The 18,960-nt window shown below is 54.7% G+C and overlaps 2 protein-coding genes across 3 annotated transcripts in view; both read right to left on the bottom strand.

The window, feature by feature from the left end:
• Positions 1-854: 854 nt before the first annotated feature.
• AMN (amnion associated transmembrane protein) lies at positions 855-7,015 on the bottom strand (the record flags this gene model as incomplete). Its single annotated transcript, XM_080908918.1, has 12 exons — positions 855-962; positions 1,056-1,149; positions 1,232-1,409; positions 1,489-1,636; positions 1,746-1,828; positions 1,914-2,022; positions 2,126-2,263; positions 2,389-2,606; positions 2,739-2,829; positions 6,251-6,295; positions 6,378-6,496; positions 6,973-7,015. The coding sequence occupies 12 exons, from the start codon at positions 7,013-7,015 to the stop codon at positions 855-857; spliced, it is 1,374 nt and encodes a 457-aa protein (XP_080765044.1).
• A 3,810-nt stretch (positions 7,016-10,825) lies between these two features.
• The window catches only part of TRAF3 (TNF receptor associated factor 3), an 88,773-nt gene continuing 80,638 nt past the window's right edge, over positions 10,826-18,960 (bottom strand). For both annotated transcript variants that reach the window (XM_080929831.1, XM_080929830.1), the window contains 2 exons: positions 16,974-17,148; positions 10,826-16,350 (listed from right to left, as the gene is read on the bottom strand). In XM_080929831.1, coding sequence (XP_080785957.1) covers positions 15,779-16,350; positions 16,974-17,148 — 747 coding nt within the window. In that variant the 3' untranslated portion in view covers positions 10,826-15,778. The remainder of the gene's footprint in view (positions 16,351-16,973; positions 17,149-18,960) is intronic.

Genomic DNA, 18,960 nt, shown 5'->3' with positions numbered 1-18,960 from the left:
GGCAGCCGCCTCCCCAGTGCCGTGATTACACACGTGTACATGTACGGGGGTTTGTGTGGGATCTGCAACTCTAACTGCTCCTCCGCTTGCAAGGCAAGGAAGTACCCACTGCGCCATCTCCTTGGCCCCATTCTCTTGGTTTGGTTTGATTTTTGTTTATTGAGAGTCTTGCAGTATAGGCTAGGCTGTCCTCAAACTCCTGATCCTCCTGCCTCCATCTCTAGCGGTGGGCTAGTGGGTAAGCACCACCATGCCTAACAGATCCAACTCCCCCCACAAAATTACCAAGAACTGGAACTGGTCCTTCTGAACACCTCAAAACTAAAGCTGGCCGACCCGAGATGGCAGGAAGGGTCAAGCTTCCTGCTTCACACCCGGAGACAACAGGTGCAAACCAGAATGCTCTGACCCGAGGTGGGGCTCTGTTCCAGGAGACTGAGCTGTTTAAAAGTCACCAAACCTGACCAGGCCAACAACAGGAACAGGTCCATCCAGCATCAATGGCCCATTCGAAAGTGCTGGAACCAGGGGGTCACACCTAAAGCCCTGAGTAACCATGGAGGCTGAGACGGGGAGATACTTGAGCCCAGAAGCTTCGTGCCTTCCTAGAGACTCCCACCTCAAAACAAACCACCACAGGCCGGCTGGGTGGTAAAAGCACTCGCTGCATGGGTCAGATCCCCATCACTCAAGAAAAGCAAAGTTACAAGTATGATCATCCGTTATGTTATGCTAACAAGTTAAAAAAAAAAAAAAAAAAAACAAGCAAAAACAACCAACCCTTTATTGGGCAAAGTAGGCCTGTCCTTGTCACCAGGGTCCACAGCCTGGAGACCTGGTACCCTCCCCACAGGTCAAGCCTCTGCCTCCTCGGCAAAGAGTGGGTTAACGAAGCAGCCGAAGTTGGTATCGATGTCCACAATGTCCACCTTCTGGGATGAGTCAGGTAGCTCTACTGAGGGCTACAGAGTCACAAGGTCAGGGGGCTCACGGTCCCAAGTACCAACCCCGGGACACCCCACCCCCACCCCCAAAGCTTCTTCCCGCTGTCTCACCTGCTGCTTGAAGACCATCACGTCAAAAATCGGATTTCGGAAACCCAGCGGCAGCCCAGCGGATGCGGGCTCCGTGTCGTCACGCCTTCTCCACCTACCGGAAGTGGGCGTAGGTGAACCCCTGGGGCAGCCCGGCTAGCCTCTGGGAGCCTGCCTGCAGGAGGGGTCGGGCGTACCTGAGCCTCCCGCTGCGGTGCAGCACCAACAGCACGCTCCCCAGCAGAACCAGCAGCACCACGGCCGCCACGCCGCCCGCCAGCCCGGCTCCGGACCGGTTCTGATCCCCCGCTGAGTCTGCCGTCGTGGGCTTGCCGGACTGTCGCAGGGTCGCCGACACGATGCCGAGCACGCTGCCTGCAACCAGACGGACTCAGCGGGGGCCGGGGCCCCCGGGTCGGTGGGCAGAGGGAGGGCGCGGAGGGTGCGGGCTTACCTTGTACCACCGCCTCCTGAAGGAGCGCTTGGCCCAGATGTCCCGCCGCGCCGGTCGCGGGTCCGGTCTCCACCAGCACCACTTGGATCTCGGTGTGAGCGTCGCGCAGCACCTTGGACACGGCCACCTGCAGGCCCTGGTACTGGGGCTGTGGAGGGAGGGAGTTGGCCAGGACTCTGCCATCCAGCCGACCGAGGGGCACCGTAGAGTCGGGGCTCGGCTGCCAGGAGCCGGCACCCGCCGTGTGGCTCCCTTACCTGCTTCAGGAAGAGGCTCAGCAGCCGCGCTCGGTACCGCTCCAGGTCAAATGTGGGGTCGTGGGTCAACGACACGATAGCTCCTGCGACGGGAGGATAGGTCAACGCCACGGTCCCCAGGAGAGGGAAGCCCGCCTGAAGCGCGAAGGGGGCCGGGAGGACGCTCACCGCAGAGGTCGCAGCACTGCCCTTGAGGCTGTACCGGGTCCTGGCAGGTGGCCGGGGGACAGCGGCCTCCCAGGGGCTGCAGCAGAGACGCGCAGATCCAAGGCAGCGTCTGGGTGGGAGCACGGAGGTGAATGCAGGAAAACGCAGCGTCAGTCACGCGCCCCAGCGTGGCCCGGGCGGCCCTCGCGCTGTCCCCGTTAAGGCTCACTCACCTCCGCGTTGCCGCACACGCAGCCGGACGCGTCGGTGCAGGCCTGGGAGCCCACTCTGAGCGCGCCCGACCCGTGGAAGCGCAGGCGGCCCTCGCGGGACGCCAGGAAAGCGGACAGGTCCTCGTCGCGCGTGAACGTCTGCGGGTGGTGGCATCACCAGGCGACAGAGGAGAGTCTGAGTGCGCGGGCCCACGCGCGCAGCTGCGGGGTGCCACGGGGATGCGCACAGGGGGTGGGACCCCAGCCCTCCCGCGCCTGCTCACCTGACCCACGGCCGAGACGCTGCGGACGTGCACCGGGTTGGAGCCTGGGCCCAGCGCCACGCGGAAAGAGCCGTCGCGCGGGAAGAGGACGTCGTCGTAGCTGCAGGGCACACGCTCGGCGTCCACGGAGAAAAAGCCACGCTCCTGGGTCCCGGAGCTCCACAGGTGTGGGTCAAGCCAGGAGAAGCGGTCGGGATTGCGGAAGAGCAACGGGGCGCCTGTGCAGACGCGCACCAACCCACTGAGACCCGCTCGCCCAGTGCGTCCGTCCCAAACCCCACCCCCAGAAGCCACGCCCCCTCTAACCACGCCCCGAGAGCCTCGTTCCGAGCCAGGCTCCTCTTTCTCACCAGGGTTATTACAAGCCGGGTCCGAGTCGCCTCCTGCAGCGCTGAAGGCAGCTCCCGAGGCCAGGACGAACTCCCCGTTCAGCGGCAGGAGCTGCGGAAGGAGCGGGCTGAGGTGGCGCTTGGTCCGGGCACGCACGCGACCAGCTAACACCTCCAGGGCACAAGGGCGAACCCAAGCTGCGACCTTGGTGGGGGTCTAGGTGAAGTCAGGGACCGGGAACCTTTACCTGGCTGAGGCTAACGGGAAGAGCTGGGCCTCACCAGGGAAAGAAAAGAGAAGGCACACCGGGCACATGTACCAGGGCTAAGGACCCCCTATTGAACTGTAGCTGAGACTTAGACGGTGACATACTGAGTCAGATGCTAAGGAGCAGGATACAACTGAGACTCTGTGAACCCACGGAAGACTTGGGGCGGGAGGTGACATTTGCCAGTACCTATTTAACACTTGGTGAAGTAGGCAAGGTCTCCCGGGTCTTACAAATCAGACTTTAAAATATATACATACGCCACTGGGGAAGGGGCTTCCGTTTCAGAGAGAGAGGGACACAGGAGAAGGCAGAAAATTTAAGGGTGATTTTAGCTAGTTGTATGGCTCCACTACGAGGACCCCCCCCCCACCGTTCAAATCCGGTTCTGTGCTAGGAATATGCTGTGGGGAAGGGAAAAGATGATCCCCCACACACCATGTCGTGGTTTCCCACACCTCTGGACCCTCGTCTTTCCATCCTTCTCCCTTAAGGAGACGGAGGCCATAGGAGCTGCTCCTTGCTGGACCATCAGGTTACCGGGCACCGCCCATAGCCCAGGCTCTCCCCCACTTGGCCTTCCTAGAGCTTCAGACCTGTCCAAAGGCTCACCCTATAGGAGATGATGTCACAGGCCAGCTACACCCCCGCCAAGGGTGAAGCGCAGTGAAAGCCAGGGACTCCACCCACAGGTGGGGACAAGCTGGAGCTCGACATGATGTATTGTAAGCATGGTGGCACCTCAGGACAGGAGGTGACGCGCACATCCCCACGGGAATAGAAATGTATTGTCATCAAGAACAGGGCTGGAATGAAGCACCTATCTAGCATTTGTGAGGCCCTGGGTTCTGTCCCTAGCATCACAGTAAGTGAACCGAAGAGGAAACATGAGGAGGATGTAGAAAACCATCCCCGCTAGGGCCCAAGCACTAGTACATGAGAAAAACACCAGGACTGACCCAGCTGTGGTTGTTCAGTGACAGGTGTCCAGGGGAAGGGTGGACATCTAAGTACCAAATTCACGTATGATGGCTGAGGGAGGCGAGGCCGAGGTACGAGACAATAGGGAGAGCTTTTGAGACCTGAGCTTGGGAAACTAAACTCCAATTAGAACATCGGCAAGCAGAATCTAATCCACACACACACAGGTATGTTTGATATCAAAGACAGGGAATGTTCTAGCTTCCAAAAGGAAGAACAGAGAGGAAACAAGATAGGAAGAGATAATAAGTGGCTAGAGCCAAGGCCCTGCGGTTAAGGGATGCAGGCTCCTTTCTACAAGGTGGCTCACAACCGGCTGTGATCTGGCGCCCCCTTCTGGCTTCCGGAGGCGCTGCGAGCACATGTTGCTTGGAGGATGCTAGTTTTTTTGTTTTTTGAGAATTGGAACAGATGGTGGGATTCCAGTCTCAATCCATAAGGAAATAACACTAAAAAAAATCAATTAATTAGAAAAAGTTGTTGAATTCATTGTAGAAATTCCATTGCTAAAGCAATGTCCTCCAAACCTAAAACCAACATGGCAAGGGCCCCTACTTCCACCAGAGTAGTGAGCACGGTCAACAGGAGAGAAAAAGAATTAAGACATCAGGAAACCATTTTTCGTACGAGAAGAACCATCAGAACTACGGAATATATAAAGCATTTGGTATACTTTATATATTCTGCAGAGGGCGACTCAAACCCCTTATAGAACAAAGCTGATGAGGATGTTGGGAGACGCAGCCCATGCTCTCGAATGGGTCAGCTCCGCCACAAGGCAAATGTTCTTTTGTGATGTGTGCACAGGCTTTCTGCAGCGACCGGGGCCACAAAGAGCAGCCAAGGGCACAGGGCTGGATATTTTTCTACCAACAAAGATGACGGTGGAGCTGGAAGGAGGACCTCTCCATTCGGGAGGAGCTGGTGAGGTCCAAGATGAAACCACAGCCACAGAGTGACTCACACCCTTGTCCATCAATAAACATCCTTAAGCAGTTCATACCCTGCTCCAGGACGTTGAAGTGGAGAGCAAGGAGAAAGGAGAGCTGCTTCCTAAACGGAGAATCTTTAAACTTTTGTGTGGTAACAGAGATGCTGGCCAGGAGTGGCTGCCTGGGAGCCTCCACCCGTCCCCATCGCTGTCCCTGCTGCTGGCCCGCTGGGGAATGGCGCTTTAAGCAGGTAGGGCAACCTTGTTGTAGCCTGGATTGTCCCATGGGCCTGCCACACCCGTGAGCCCAGCACGCTCTTGGGCAGTGAGCCTATAACCCCAGCATCTGGGAGGCAACACGGTGAGATCAGGAGTTCCAGCTCAGCCTCATCAACATAGCTCAAGGCCAGCCTGGGCTACTTGAGATCCTGACCCACAGAAAATATTATTTCTTATTGTATAGTAGCAGGCAGATCTCTGAGTTTGAGACCAGCTTGGTCTACAAAAACAAGAAATCCTATATTAAAAAAAAACATAACAACAAAACAAAAAACAAACAAACAAACAAAAACACCAAAAACCAACCAACCAAACAAAAAACTTCAGGCACCAAAATGGGGGTTTTATATTTGAATTGCCGTGAAATACTGTACTTTTGGTTTGGTGTATTGTGCCTTGGTGTTATCAATGGCTCAACGATTAATGACACCAGCCGCCTTCTGGAGGACCCGGATTTGAATCCCAGAACGCACATGGTGGCTCACAAACGCCTGTAATTCCAGCTTCAGGGAACCCAGTGCCCTCTCCAGGCCCGCATGTGAATTGCATGCATGTAGTAGCACACAGATATAATTATGCAGACAAAACACCCATACACAGAAGGAAAAAAAAATCTTAACCAAAAAAAAAAAAAAAAAAAAAAACCATAAAAAAGAAAAGAAACAAAACCCTCATTCTTAGCTCCAACCACAGGGCCTGAGCTCGGGTCGCCGGCCATCAGCCTTTATTTAGCGCATATTAAGGCCCTCAGCCTTAGCATGTGCAGGAGGAGAGGCAGAGGCTGTTGAACCTCTTGCTCCTCACCCTCCGGGCTAGCTGGGCCAGTGGCTTTGCAGGTAGTTTGTTAACATGGCCTCCAGGGCAGGGAAGGGCAGGCCCGCTTCCCGGAGCCCACCCTGCACTGAGACACTGAGGGTGGGGGTGGGGGCGCAGTGGAGCTGGACTGGGAGACCCCACGTGCTCTCCGATGTCCCTTCCCAGAGGCTCCCGTGGTGGCGCGCAGAGGCCTGGGAAGGGGCCCTCGGCGACCCGGGGTCAGTCTTGCTCGCAGTGGCCACAGTCCCGAGCCTTACCATATCCGAGATGGCGTGACTGTCTCGAACCAGGACCGACACCATCTGCAGCAAGAGGTGGCGTCAGGCGCCGGGATGGCCGACCTCCTCACCTCCAGTCCACCCTCTCAAACCCCCAGCAAGGCACCTTGTCCGACGGGAACTGGACCGCATCTCCCGCGCACGGGGTCCGGTTCTGGTTCCAGTTGGAGGCAGTATCGAAGGAGGTGTTGGGGACCCAAAGTTTGTAGGCGGCCCGAGTCAACGCTAGAGAAAGGAAGGCTGAGTGTCGCCCCTCGGGAAGGCGACCCCCCCCCCCAGAGAAGCGCGACAGAGGTGCACACAGCTCTGGTGCAGATCGGGTGTCTGAGGTGGTCCTGACCTGGCGCTCATCTGTCAGAACAGGAGGTCAGAGCCCGCGAGAACCCTGCCATGGCGTTCTCCAGCGCACTCTTAGCCGATCTGCAGAACCCGCGCAAACGTGTCCTCCCCCCTCCCTCGGGACGTCGCAGCTATTCACTGCACGCCGACTGCCCGGGATGGGGTCCGGGGGACTCGGAGGTTCACGAGGTTTCTCCACTTCCTGTGCATTGGGAGCCTCACCAGCCCACGCCAGAGGACGGGGAAATTGAGGCAGACTGCCAATGCCGCCGTCCCACCCTCTCCTGAGATCGCAACCCTTCCAGCCTAGAGAAACTTCAGCCCTCAATCAAGGTCCAGACACAAGGTAACGCGAAGCCTACCACAGAGCTGCAGCCACAGCAGGACCCGGCCCAGAGCACCCATCTCTCCACCGAGGCTCTTACAGATGCGGACTTCGCTCCGAGGGCCCCACGTGATCGGGCGGGGCTGACGGGCAGGGGGCGCCCAGATGTTACACATTTACCTTAGGACCGCCCAGCTGTCTCCCGAGGTCCCTCGGAGGAATCTTCTCAGCGACCTTAGCATCCGCCCTTTAGGACCCAGAGCCCTGGGTGCCCAGTAAGAGGGTGTGGTCCTGACTTTCCCTGTGACATGGCGTGGAGGTGGCCAACAACCCCCGCAGCTCAGTCATCTTTGCCCATCGTCTCCAGGCCTGAAGTCCGCGCCTGCGTGTGTGGATGCAGGGACTGTGTGGGTTGCAGAATAGAAAGGAAGGGATGTCAAAACGCAGGCGTGTGGCGGTCCTGGAAGTGAAAGGGCAGATGAGGCAGAGTGTGGTGTGTCCGGGAAGGCTGGCAGGCTGGGGACAGGGGCATGAATCAGTGAGACGAATGTCTGGATGGTCGGTCACCAGATGGTGGCAGTGGCGTGAGGAGGGCTTCTGTGAGTACATGGTAGACTGTGGCTCCTGGTAGCGACGGGACGACTGGAGTGACCGGGCCAGCGGCAGAGGGTGGCTGACTGGTAGCTGTGGGTGGGTGGGTAGGGGACAGTGGGTGGTGATGACAGCTGTAGCCATGACTAGGTTGTGGAGGGTGGTGAGAGTTCTGGGAAGTGTGGGTGGAGATGCTGGTGGGGTCCACTTGGAAGCAAGGTTGTCGAGGTAACAGGAAGGTCGAGGAGAGGTAACGGACCTTATATGGGGAAGGGGTGGAAACCCAGTAGATGAGGCAGGTCCTTTAGCGGGGCTTGAAGGAGGATGGAGATTGGGCGAATGGGGATGAGAGGTTACTGGCAAAGCGTCTCCCAGTTCAGAGGTCAACATGTCCCAGCCCTGCCCAGTCACATGTCCCTGTGGGGCAAAAATGGATGCTTGCAGAAGGTACCAGGAAGGAATGTGAGTGAGCTGTGGGCTGCTGAGGTACGGCTGGCGGGCGGCGTGGTGTGATGGGAAACTTCCCGGTCAGCCTAAGAGGCTCACCACGGAAACAGCTCTGGCTGCGGCTATCCAGGTCTCTCCAGATACTGAGCAGGCAAGTCCTGCACTGTGGGCAACACTCCTCCGCTTCCCCAGACACCACAGCATCCCCAGTATGGCAGCTGCCTCATGCCTTCCCTGCCGTCCCCTCTGACTGTAAGCCCAAATACACTTTTCCCTCCGGAGGCCGCCTCTGTCGGGTGTTTTACCACGGTGGGGGGTGTTAGAGGAGTCACCTTGGTTTGTTTGTGGTGACAGATGGCCCAGTGGTGTCCATCTGGTGATGACACTGGTGAATGGTGGACGGATGTGTGGGTGATGGAAGCACAGAGTGGGTACTGCTCATGGAAGAGCTTGGGTACTCCCTAAGCTCTCCTCTCTGGACGTACCCTCCACCCTCCTGCTTCTCCCCTGCAGAAGGGGACACTTCTTTTCACGCCCAGGTTGGGCCCAAACTGGCCAGGGAGTACCGGGGTATTGTTTACCCTGGCATGGTTGCCTCCACAAGTGGGCAGTTGGAGTTACGAGTTGAGAGAAGTTTGCTCTTGGCCTCCGGCTAGGTCAGGCACAGAGGAGACTCCTGGAGGTCACATTCTTTTTGCCTGTTGTTTTATTCCAACAGAGGAAGCATTGTCAAGGACTGGGCTCTGGCACTCACTGTAGATCCAGTTTGACCCATGGGACACAAATGCTAGTGGCCAGGTGGGTGCTCCCATGGTGGTCACGGAATAGCTGGGCGATGAGGCTTCGGTGTGACAGTTGCCATCAGAGGGTGTGAGGAACCTGCTGGGACCACGAGCAGGCAGTGTGTCTACAGAAAGCTCCTGGTGGTAAACATGAGCCCTGGGGAACTTAGACACACATCGATAGACACTTGTGAACTGACCAGGACCTTCACCGGAAGTAGGAGAAATGCAGAACTCTAACGAGTACCTAGGAGTATAATAGTACCGTGTGGCTACCTTGGGTAAGGATGAGGCCAGGGGCTTGGCTGTTGCTCTGTTTTGTCTTGACTGCCATCTTGGGTCAAATTGTACACAGGCAACCTTCTTGTGCCAGAGAAGTCATTTCCCTCACTAGGCCACTGAGACAGCCCCAAGAGGCTTTCTACTGGCTCACTGAAACTGTGTAAAGAATGCTAAAAATGGCTTTATAACTCATGTCCTACTTTGGGGTGGTGGAAACCCTGAAGGACAGCCCTGCAGTGCTGAGGGGAAGGGTAGTCAAGGGACAGATAGACAAGGATGTCTGCAGAAATAACAAGCCTTCTAAGGCAGTAAGGCAAGGGGCGTGGGAGGCACAGGAAGATGGGGAGGAGCTGCCCCTTCCTTTGTAGACCAGACAACTGCCTTCTCCACCCTGGGCAGTGGAAGAGGACAGTGGGCAGGCAGAGGACTCCAAGGAGCCCTGGGCTGAGAGATGTCATTAGGTAAACCACTGGCCTCTTAGGATAAAAAGCCCACAGCCTTTGTCCTAGTCAGTTGTCACCTACTGTCCCCCCACCCCCACCTTCAGACCGGAAGGAAGGCCATAGGTCCCTGGGTCAGGGGATGCCACAGCTGGAGGCCAGACTTCCTGACTCCAGGTTTGAACACTCTTTGTTCCTTCTTGGGCGAGGTCCCTGCAGGGACAAGGGCTGCCTGCTTGGCTAGCTGTATCCCAGTGAGAGGCAGCTCCTGTTATCTGGTTACCCATGGTGTGGGTGGGGAAGTTGTGACTGGGTCCCAAATTCCACAGCCAAGGGGCATACAGGTGGAGCCCGGGGTATTCCCCACCTCAGGGGGGCTTCAGTGACCTGAGCACCACAGGGTGGAAATGCAGGGTCCAGGGGGTTCGCCCTACCTGGGACCTTGGGAACAGATGCTTTCTGACCCTAAACAGAAACCTTTATAGGTATGGGTGTGTCTGCATGCTTGTGATAACCCCACCCAGGGGTTACAGCCTGTCAGTTCTCAGGGCTCCGGGCCAGGCTCACAGTCCTCACCCACTCATCTTCAGTAGTGGGCCACTACCTTGTGCTCAAGGTTCTGGGGCAGGTGGCCCTCAAGCACTCACTATGACAGGGCCTGGGCAGGTCATGGAAGGTGGCCCTCTTGCTCAGCTCTGAATTCTCCAGGGGTTTTTTAAATGAGCTGTGTTGAATTATATCGTTTCCCAGAAAGGGGGACAGCACACTTGCCTGTCTCCAGGGCTTGCATTTGTGTTTCTAGCTCCCTGCCAGCATCCTGCAGGGCAGGCAGTGGGCTGGGTGCTGAGTGATCATAGGTGGTCAGCAGCAATCATCTATAGGGCAGAGCACACCAGAGCCAGACGGCCCAGGGCCTGCCTTCCTCTCCGAGCCTCATGCTCCCTACTTCAGAACTTGGGGTTCCTGGCAAGGGCAGAGCTTGTATCCATATTCAGCCCTGGTATCTGTGAGCCGGGTCCCCATGCATTCAGTCTTTTACCATGGACCAAGCTACATATTCCGGTGGGCTACAGACAAGACCTGGGGTAACAGGAACAAACAGGGTTTGCTCAAAACCTTCTGGTATCTCAAAATGGTGGCAGCATATCTTGGAATGAAGGGTGGCCCTTTCTAGCCAATGTCCCCAGGCACTTGAGAGAACTGCTGGAGGGGGCCCACTGAAACCTAAGCAGAAATTGAAGTAAGAAAACAGGACTCTTAAATCAGCTTTATTTTCCTCTAATAGACACTTTAGCATTGCAAAATTTTGCATTCTACAGTCTTACAAACTTTATTATTAGCAGCAGAACAGAAACATCACAAGACCTCAAAACACAAATAAATACCGAATGAAACCACATGTAACACACAGTAAACAGAATACGAAACACCATAATGCTATCAGGAGATGAGGCGTGCTGCTAACTCCTGGTGACATGATTATTGCTGAGCAATAACTCACACTGTCTCAGTTTCTTAGAAGAGCAGAACAACACAGGACGCTAATCACTGGTCACGATCACTTGGACTGTCAAGATGGGGCCTCACAGCGAGCGGTTACTACAGACGGCATGTGTCAAAACAGGCAGATTAAAAATACGGTCAAATGACAGACTGGCCTTCTTTGGTCTTTTTTTTTTTGTTTTTTTTTTTTTTGCTTTTTTTTGTTTTTTGGGTAATAAAACTGAACACAAGAGATCAGAGAAAAGAACGAAACTCTAGAACAGTCTGCAGCTGTCTGCATTGACCCCAACTTCCTCAGTCAGAGTGCCCACAGATTCTTAGGGGAATCCTTGGAAGGAAGGCCAGCTTTTGTGTTTTCCAACTAGGTCATTTATTTGCTTTTGAAGGTTATCTTACTTGACTAAGGGGACTAAGGGTGGACGCCACGGACTACGGAGTGGCAGTGACCCTGGGCTTGTAACCTCCTTCCCACAGTGAGCTCACAAGAAAGACTCCAGACATGGTGTGGCAAGGGAAATGATCAGACACTCAGCTTGGGTGTCGGGGCCTACTTGGCTGGCTTTGGTGTGGTTCACTGCCTTGCCTGCCTAGCACTGGTGTCCAGGCAGACAACAGGCTAGGATATGTCCAGGTTTTTGGGATGGGCTCCTGGATGCCACGGGGCTCATGGCAAGCAGCAGCAGCTGGGGTGGGAGAGTCGAGAATGGCTGGGTCACTTGCCAACAAGCACATCACCTGATCAGACCCCAGCGGGCACATTCTAGTTTGGAGAAAACAGCCAGCCGCTATGGATTTGCAAACAGAAGACGGAATCTTAGTCTGAGAAGATTTGGGGGTCAGACCCTCATTTGTCACACACACTCAGACACAATGGCATGGAAACCACACTAGCTCTCCCGTGGTCAGCCAAGGGCTCGATTGAAAGTAAAAAAATAGTACCCTAAGCTCCACCAAGCCCTTCTCCACCCACTGATGGTCCCAAGCAGATGTACGGGAGGGTAGGGACTGACCCACACTGTCACCTGTGGGGCGGGGGGAGTCTTGGCCAGGTACAAAGTGCAGTCCCTGCAATGCTTGGCAGTGTGCAGGGGGAAGAAGGCGGCAGGAGCCATGCTGTTGGCCCTGGCACTGCCCCTGGTCTCCTCTTGGGCTGGCAAGAGTGGTCCACCCAAGACTCTGTTGCTTGGTGTGCCCAGACGTCCTCATCTTTGCTGGATGCTGTCTACTGGCTGCCAGGCCTGCCATGGGTGACTGCTGTACACACTGCTCAGTCACAGTGCTGTCAGTGATGTCAGACCCAAGCATGAGGGCCCATCTCCTGGTGGGGCTGGGTCTGACCGCTAGGCTCTCGTGGTCACATGGAAGTCATTTCAAAGGGGATCTGGTGGTGGTGGGTCTGAAGGCCCTGCTGGAGGTTGTCCAGGGAGCAGAACCATATCGCTTCTGGTCACAGCTCCCTGGAGTCCCAGTCCTTGGAGTGAATGGAAAAGAGAGAGAAAGGAGGCGGATGGCAGCTGTAAGCAGACACTTTCCTCGGCTGATGGCTGTGCTGTCTGACTGTTGTGCTGTCTTAGGGGCATGGTGTCATCTGTGCACAGGCTACTTGAGGAAAGGGGTGTGGACTGGGATGAGAGCCTTCTCAATAGCCCTTTGCCTCTTCGAATGCCGTGCTGGTGCTCTCCAGCGTGAGCCCAGCACACGGCCATGTTTACTCATCCATTCCCCTCACATGTGGCCTGCATGCTCCACCTAGGCTGGCTCTGTCTATCCCCAAGAGGTAAAGGAGGCTCAGCCAGAGCGCCTCAGGCTACCTTCCTTCCCCTGACCAACTAAGGTGGAAGGTCCTCACTCCTAGTCTGGACCTTCAGCTACTCACAAAAAACCACAGGCCGGACCTCAAGACACGCTGCCACCTAGTGGCCGGCATCTTCCCAGGGTCAGTTCTGAGTGGGTATGAACACCACCACGGAGGCCATGGGACAAATGACACTTGACACTTTCACACAGCCAGGCACACAAGCCACATGACCATCCTGTGCTTCTTGTGGCCAGGACCCTGGGAGACGGTGAGGGCTGGCTGTCAGGACTGGTAACAGGGCCTCAGCTGTGCTGAGACCACAGCCCAACAGTGGCCCGGGTGGCGAGCACCAAGGAATCCTGGGATGGAGCAGAGCAAGGCACACCCAGGTAGGACGCGACACGCTCCACACCTCCCAGGAGACGTGTCTCGGCACGCCCTTCACACATTTGAGACAGGGCACGAAGGCATGAGCTTACCCACTATTCTACTGTCACCAAGAAACGCAACAGACACAATGCACTACAGGAAGCTGTGACATGCAGGGCCGGCCCTCATCTCGGGGGCAACAGTCACTTACTTTACGCACATCCTACAGGCACCAGGGGGAGGCCAGGAGGGCCCACTTCACATAGGAAGGAGCCTTGTTAAAGTCTCAGTAGCAGGGAGGACTCCTCGGGGTCACCCCCATGCCAGGGTCTGAAACTAAAGACAGGCATGTTTTTTGTCAGACATGATGCTGCTGCTGGCCCACACTTATTGGTACCGCACTGACTTCTTTAAAGGGGGGAGCTTCAGGGATGTTTCTGTTGCTGACACCTGAAGCCAGCTGAGGATTGCCAGGTGGTCCCCCCAACTCCAGGTCTTTGGGGGAGGAACCCTGTGGACAGGCCCAGAGGAAGAAGAGGGCACCTTTGAAAGAACGTGGGCTCTGCACTCTTTCCTTATGAGCAAAACCAAGGTCACTGACTTACCCCAAAGCAACCCCAGCAGAATGGAGAGAAAGGGAAACGGGAAGAACCAAATGCTTAAGCCATGGATGGGCAGGGCGAGCGCTCGAAACCAAGAGGTGGCTCATGGAAGCACGGGGACAGGTGTGCGAGAGGAGGGCACTTCCAGCAGGCACTGGGGCAAAGGCACACCCAGGACAGATGGCAGCACCAGAGACAAGGTGGGCTACCGGGCACCAACCCAGCTGTCCCCGTGCGACCATGGGGAGAGCCCAGAGGCAGGCAGTCTGAAGCGCGGGCCCAGCTGGCCAATTGTGGGCACGCCTTTTGGGCAAGTGGCACAGATGTGGTGGTTTGCACACATTGGTTTTGCCTAAGAAGCACCCGTCGCGTGTAGCACCCATCAATGTAGAGCACCATGAAGTGTGGTGCATAGCAAAAGGGGCACCGGGGCAGGGTTCCAGGCTTCTCATCACAGTGGGAAACAGTTAGCTAGCTGAGAGTGCTGTCTGGACTACACAGGCCGGGGCGTCAGCTGGCCACCCTCCTAACGGGGAGACCAGGGCCGCTGCTGCCAGCCTGGGCAGGCCCCCAGACCAGTGGTCTTGGGAATGCTCTGGGCAGGGCACTTCTCCTTCATGCTGTGGGGGGATTTCAGGGCCCTCGAAGAGACCTGGAAGGGTGTGGCTTCTGCTCACACCTCCCTCCCTTGGAGTGGGACTGAGCTGCTCTTGGGGCTACAGTTGCAATCTGTGAATATTTAGCAGCAGAGGCTTAAGGAGCCACCAACGGAGGCCTGGCTTCCCCAGGCAGGTTCAGAGTTGTCTGAGGGCCCTGGCAGAGACAAAGATCTGGTGGTGGAGAGAGAGATCTGGTTAAACTATCACTTTCTAGAATCATGGTGAACGCAAACCCAGGGACAAGAAGCAGCATGTCACATCTAAGGCACATGTACCGTATGCCACCATCTCTGAGCACAGATGTCGCTTTCGGAGAGCGCTAGCCAAATGCAGCAGTATGACAGGATGGGATGCTTGCTGGGGCCTCCTGCGGCACAGGTCACCTGCCTATCCCCGGACACCGAACACTGGAGACCACGGCTGGTGCTGTCAGCAACACAGAGCTTGTCTAAACATGGGGCAGAATTTTAAAAACCTATAGGATTTTGTTTAGAACTCCAAAGTTCAACGAATGCCCTATTTTAGGGTGAAAACGATTTTGTTTGAAATGATGCACAGCATCCATGAGCATTGTCCCTCTCATAGTCATTGTGAAGTGCTGTCACTAACTACGACAGATACCGAAGGGTCACATTTCTAACGAGAAATAACAACAGGTTGAGTATTCTCTTTCCTATCACAAGTGATAACCAGTGCTTGATATTTTACATTTTCTTCCAAGAAATATCAGTCTATCAACGTTTTAAAACAAAATGTTCGCAGTAACAATTATTTGTAGAACTTTAAATTAAAAATGACTTCTGGATTTAGAGACCTTGTGCCTACTCAGGGTCTTCTGACAAACAAATTATTAAAACAGCGACCAAACGAGGCCTTAAAAATATACAATATACTATATCTGAAACAAGATTGCACTCTTGAATTTTAGGATGAATCTATCAGAATTGTATTATTATTTCATAAGTTCTCCTGTAAGTTAACATGCTGACACATCCAGCTACCTCCACATGTGTTTTCTTTTTTGGTGTTTAAGTTATGGAAGAAAAATCATGTTTCTTTTTAGCATATATGTTTCCACCTTAATTAACTAGGTCTTTTAAAATGAAAATGAAAACCTTCTCTGACAGCAATATTTATCTTGTTGATGGATAAATAATTCTTCAGAGTGAGTGTGGCTAGTCTAGAAAATCCGTTGGGGTCTGTTTTCACATGTGGCTCCTCCTCCTGCCACTCGACCTCCTCCTCCTCCTCCTCCGGCTGCCTCCTCTGTCCCACAAGGTCCTTCCTGAGGCGAAGACCTTCGTGAAGACAGACCGGTTCAACCCCCCAGAGGAGTTACCTTCTGCTGAATCCACCGCCCTGGTTTCTTGTCAGGGGTCAGGCAGATCCGAGGTATCCACTATGACTTTAATAAAAATTGTATCATCTTTAATATACGTCCCGTTCTCTAGAACAGTTTGGGCGACAAAGACGGGGCAGCCAGAGGCGATATTCATCTCTCCGGTGGGTTTCTTGAAGCTGCTGCTGTTGGGATCAGGCTTGAATGCATCTCCCAGATGACGTCGAGAGGACCCCTGATCCATCAGCATAAGTGTCACTTTCTGCTTGAATGGCCACGGCAACAGAGCATCATATTCTCCACGCATAATCACAAAAAACAGCGACAAGTGTGTCCCTTTCCCCATTCCGTCCCCATTCAGGTAGACCCTGGCGCACATCTTATAGCCAAAGTAACCTGTGTAGAAAGGCTGGCTGTAGAGAGACAGGGTCTTCCCCATGACAGCCTCCTGCTTCCGGCGCTTGTAGTCGCGGATCTTCCAGATCAGCACACCGTTGTAGCTGGCGGTCTCGAGGACCTGGAACCGCAGGTCCATGTCGGCCAAGCGGATGTCATGAACACTCAACATCTGGTCATGCCGGCTCAGCTGGGACTCCAGCAAGCCTGCCATAGGCAAGAAAACATTTGGCAAAGGAGAGATGCAATCATTGGAGTGCACCTGCACCACGTCTGGAACAGCAGCCCACGGACTCACCGTGACTGCAGAGGGCAGGCATATGCACAGCAGACAAGGATGGGGCGTCTGTGCTGTAGCTTTCCTCCCCTCTCCTCTGGCAGTCACAACGTGCCAACTGCCAGGCCACAGCTGTCAGAGCCTGACTGCCTATCTGCCCGCGTTCCCCTGCGCTACAGTCCTGGCATCCCCAGGGACACTAGGCTCTGACTCTAAGCTGTCTCCTATTCTAACCACACACCTTCCATCTGTTTAATCCAACCCAGGTGGTACAGTAATCCACTCACACTCCCTAATCCTTCCATGAGAACCATCACTGCTTGTTCAGGCTCAAAGCTACAGGTGCGCATCTGCTCCCAATGTCAGAGATACTTGGGTCATACCAGGCTGCAGGTCACCTGCAGTCTAGCTTCCGGAAGAGAGGGCTTTGCACCTCCCTGCCAAGCTGGGCCTCATGCAGAAGGACAAATCTAAATGAAAACCTGCCCCCACTAGAGGACGCTCACGTGTACCGCCCGTGTCTGGAAGCTGCCTCAGACCCAGGTCCACTCACCTGTGTTGCGAGCCGCCTGCCCTGCACTTTTGTCTACGCTTTCCAGCTCGGTCACACGGTTCTGGAGGGATTCCACACTGCTCTTCATGCTGTCTGCTTCCTCCCAGTTCTGCCGGAAGGGACGGATCTCCTTGTCGAGTTCTTTCAATTTCTCTGCTTGGCTGTCTATTACTCGCTTCCAGACCAAAGGGGGTAAGGATAAAAGCCAGTCAGAACTCAGCATGCTGTGCTGTCACCCCCAAATGCAAACTGGAGCTGGAGCTCTGGGCCCCGTGTGGATATCCACTGGCTGAGACCCACCAGCCTCCTGGGAGTCTCAGGGGATAAGAACCTGTGTAGAACACAGTGAAGCTGGAAACAGATCAAGATCTGTCTCATGCAAAAGACCCAGTAACGTGCCTCCCACCCAGCCTCATTCGTGTTCAAGTCACCAGGAGAAGGGCGGATCAATGAAAGAGGATGTCACCGAACACCACAGGTGCGCACATGGCCTAGAGTAGTTCTTTTCCTGCCCAAAGCTCCTACGCAGACTGGGATGGTCAAACTGCCCGTTTGTCACATAACTGCATTCATCAATGCCACACGTTCTCCTTTCAGAGCCCTGGCTGTGACCGTGACCTCACACTCGCAGATGTCATCTCCCTGTCCATCCTTATAGATATTTCACCAGAATGCCATAGGCATCACACCCTGTGCCCGTATGTACCTCAGGCACCTTAGGAGGCCACAGGGACAGAGAAGGGACAGTCAAAGCCTCATTTGACTAGTGAGGATTCTCAGGCCTCTGGCCTCTATCAGTCAAAGGTTAGGATGACAGAGTCACAATTACCTGGCACCATCTGCCTGTCCTGCTGCCATCCTTCTGTCCTGTGAGTACAGAGGGGGCCCTAGAACTGTGCCACGGACCAGGGAAACAAAGGAGACCATCCTTCCTCTGCCAGAGACCCTGCGTGTTAGCGGCCAGAGAAGGCCTGCTGTGGCTCCTCAGGCCTAAAAAGAGCTAAGGAGGCTGGCCCACAAGAGAATGTTCTACACTCAGGCACCAGGACATATGTCCTGACACAGGGCCTGCCAACAGCAGTTGTGCTCCAATTGGGTATTTAAGGGCTGTGTGTTCCTGTGACAGCAATGGGAGTCTCATGCTCCTGCCTGTCTCCTGTGATGGAGTCAGGGACCCGACGTTCCCACTCACACAAAGACTCTGTAAGAGTCAAGAGGCAGTGGACTAGCTCTGCTCAGGGACAGCCTACCCTCTCCACTTCTTTAGAAATTCTGGGTTTCTGTACCTTTGTTGGCTGTGACCAGTCAGGAAGAAACAAAGGAGGCTGGTCTGGATTCCCTCACATAGAGTACAAGGCTAACGTGAATCTCCCTGTTCTTTCTAAGAAACCCGACGCTGACATTTAAGAAGGATGAGAGGCTCAGGAGATGGCTCAGCATGTACGCCGGCTTGATGAGCAAACACAGGTCTCTAGAGTCCATGTTAAGGCTGGGGATGGCTGTATGTGTTGCCTGGAACCCCAGCTTTGTGGGGAGTAGAGACAGACTCACTGGGGCTTTCTGGCCACCAGCCTAGCTCTCCGACTTAGTGAGAGCCTCTATCTCAAAGGAATAAGGCAGGGAATGGCAGACCAGGTCACTGACATCTTCTGCCATCCCTGGGCATGTATATACTTGTGACATACACAACCCCACCACACACATAACACAGGTAAGGTCTTCGATCATCAAAAAACCCTGCTATGTAGACATCTTATTTTATTTTTGGTTATAAGCCCAGTCTTTAATAGCTGAGCCATCTTTCCAGTCCCATGTCTATTTATTTTAAACAAGAATGTATAATCAGAGGAATATTTGACTCCATAAGAACTGTTTTCTGTGGGACAACTGTACTGACTTTGATGGTCACCCAGAGTCTCAGTGTCCTTGAATGAACTGTCCCATAGAGCATGTTGTGGTGCGCACTGGTAAGGAGGAAAAGCCTGGC

Source organism: Micromys minutus, assembly GCF_963924665.1.
Source record: "Micromys minutus genome assembly, chromosome: 1".
Lineage (NCBI taxonomy): Eukaryota > Metazoa > Chordata > Mammalia > Rodentia > Muridae > Micromys > Micromys minutus.
This window is presented reverse-complemented; position numbering and strand designations above follow the sequence as displayed.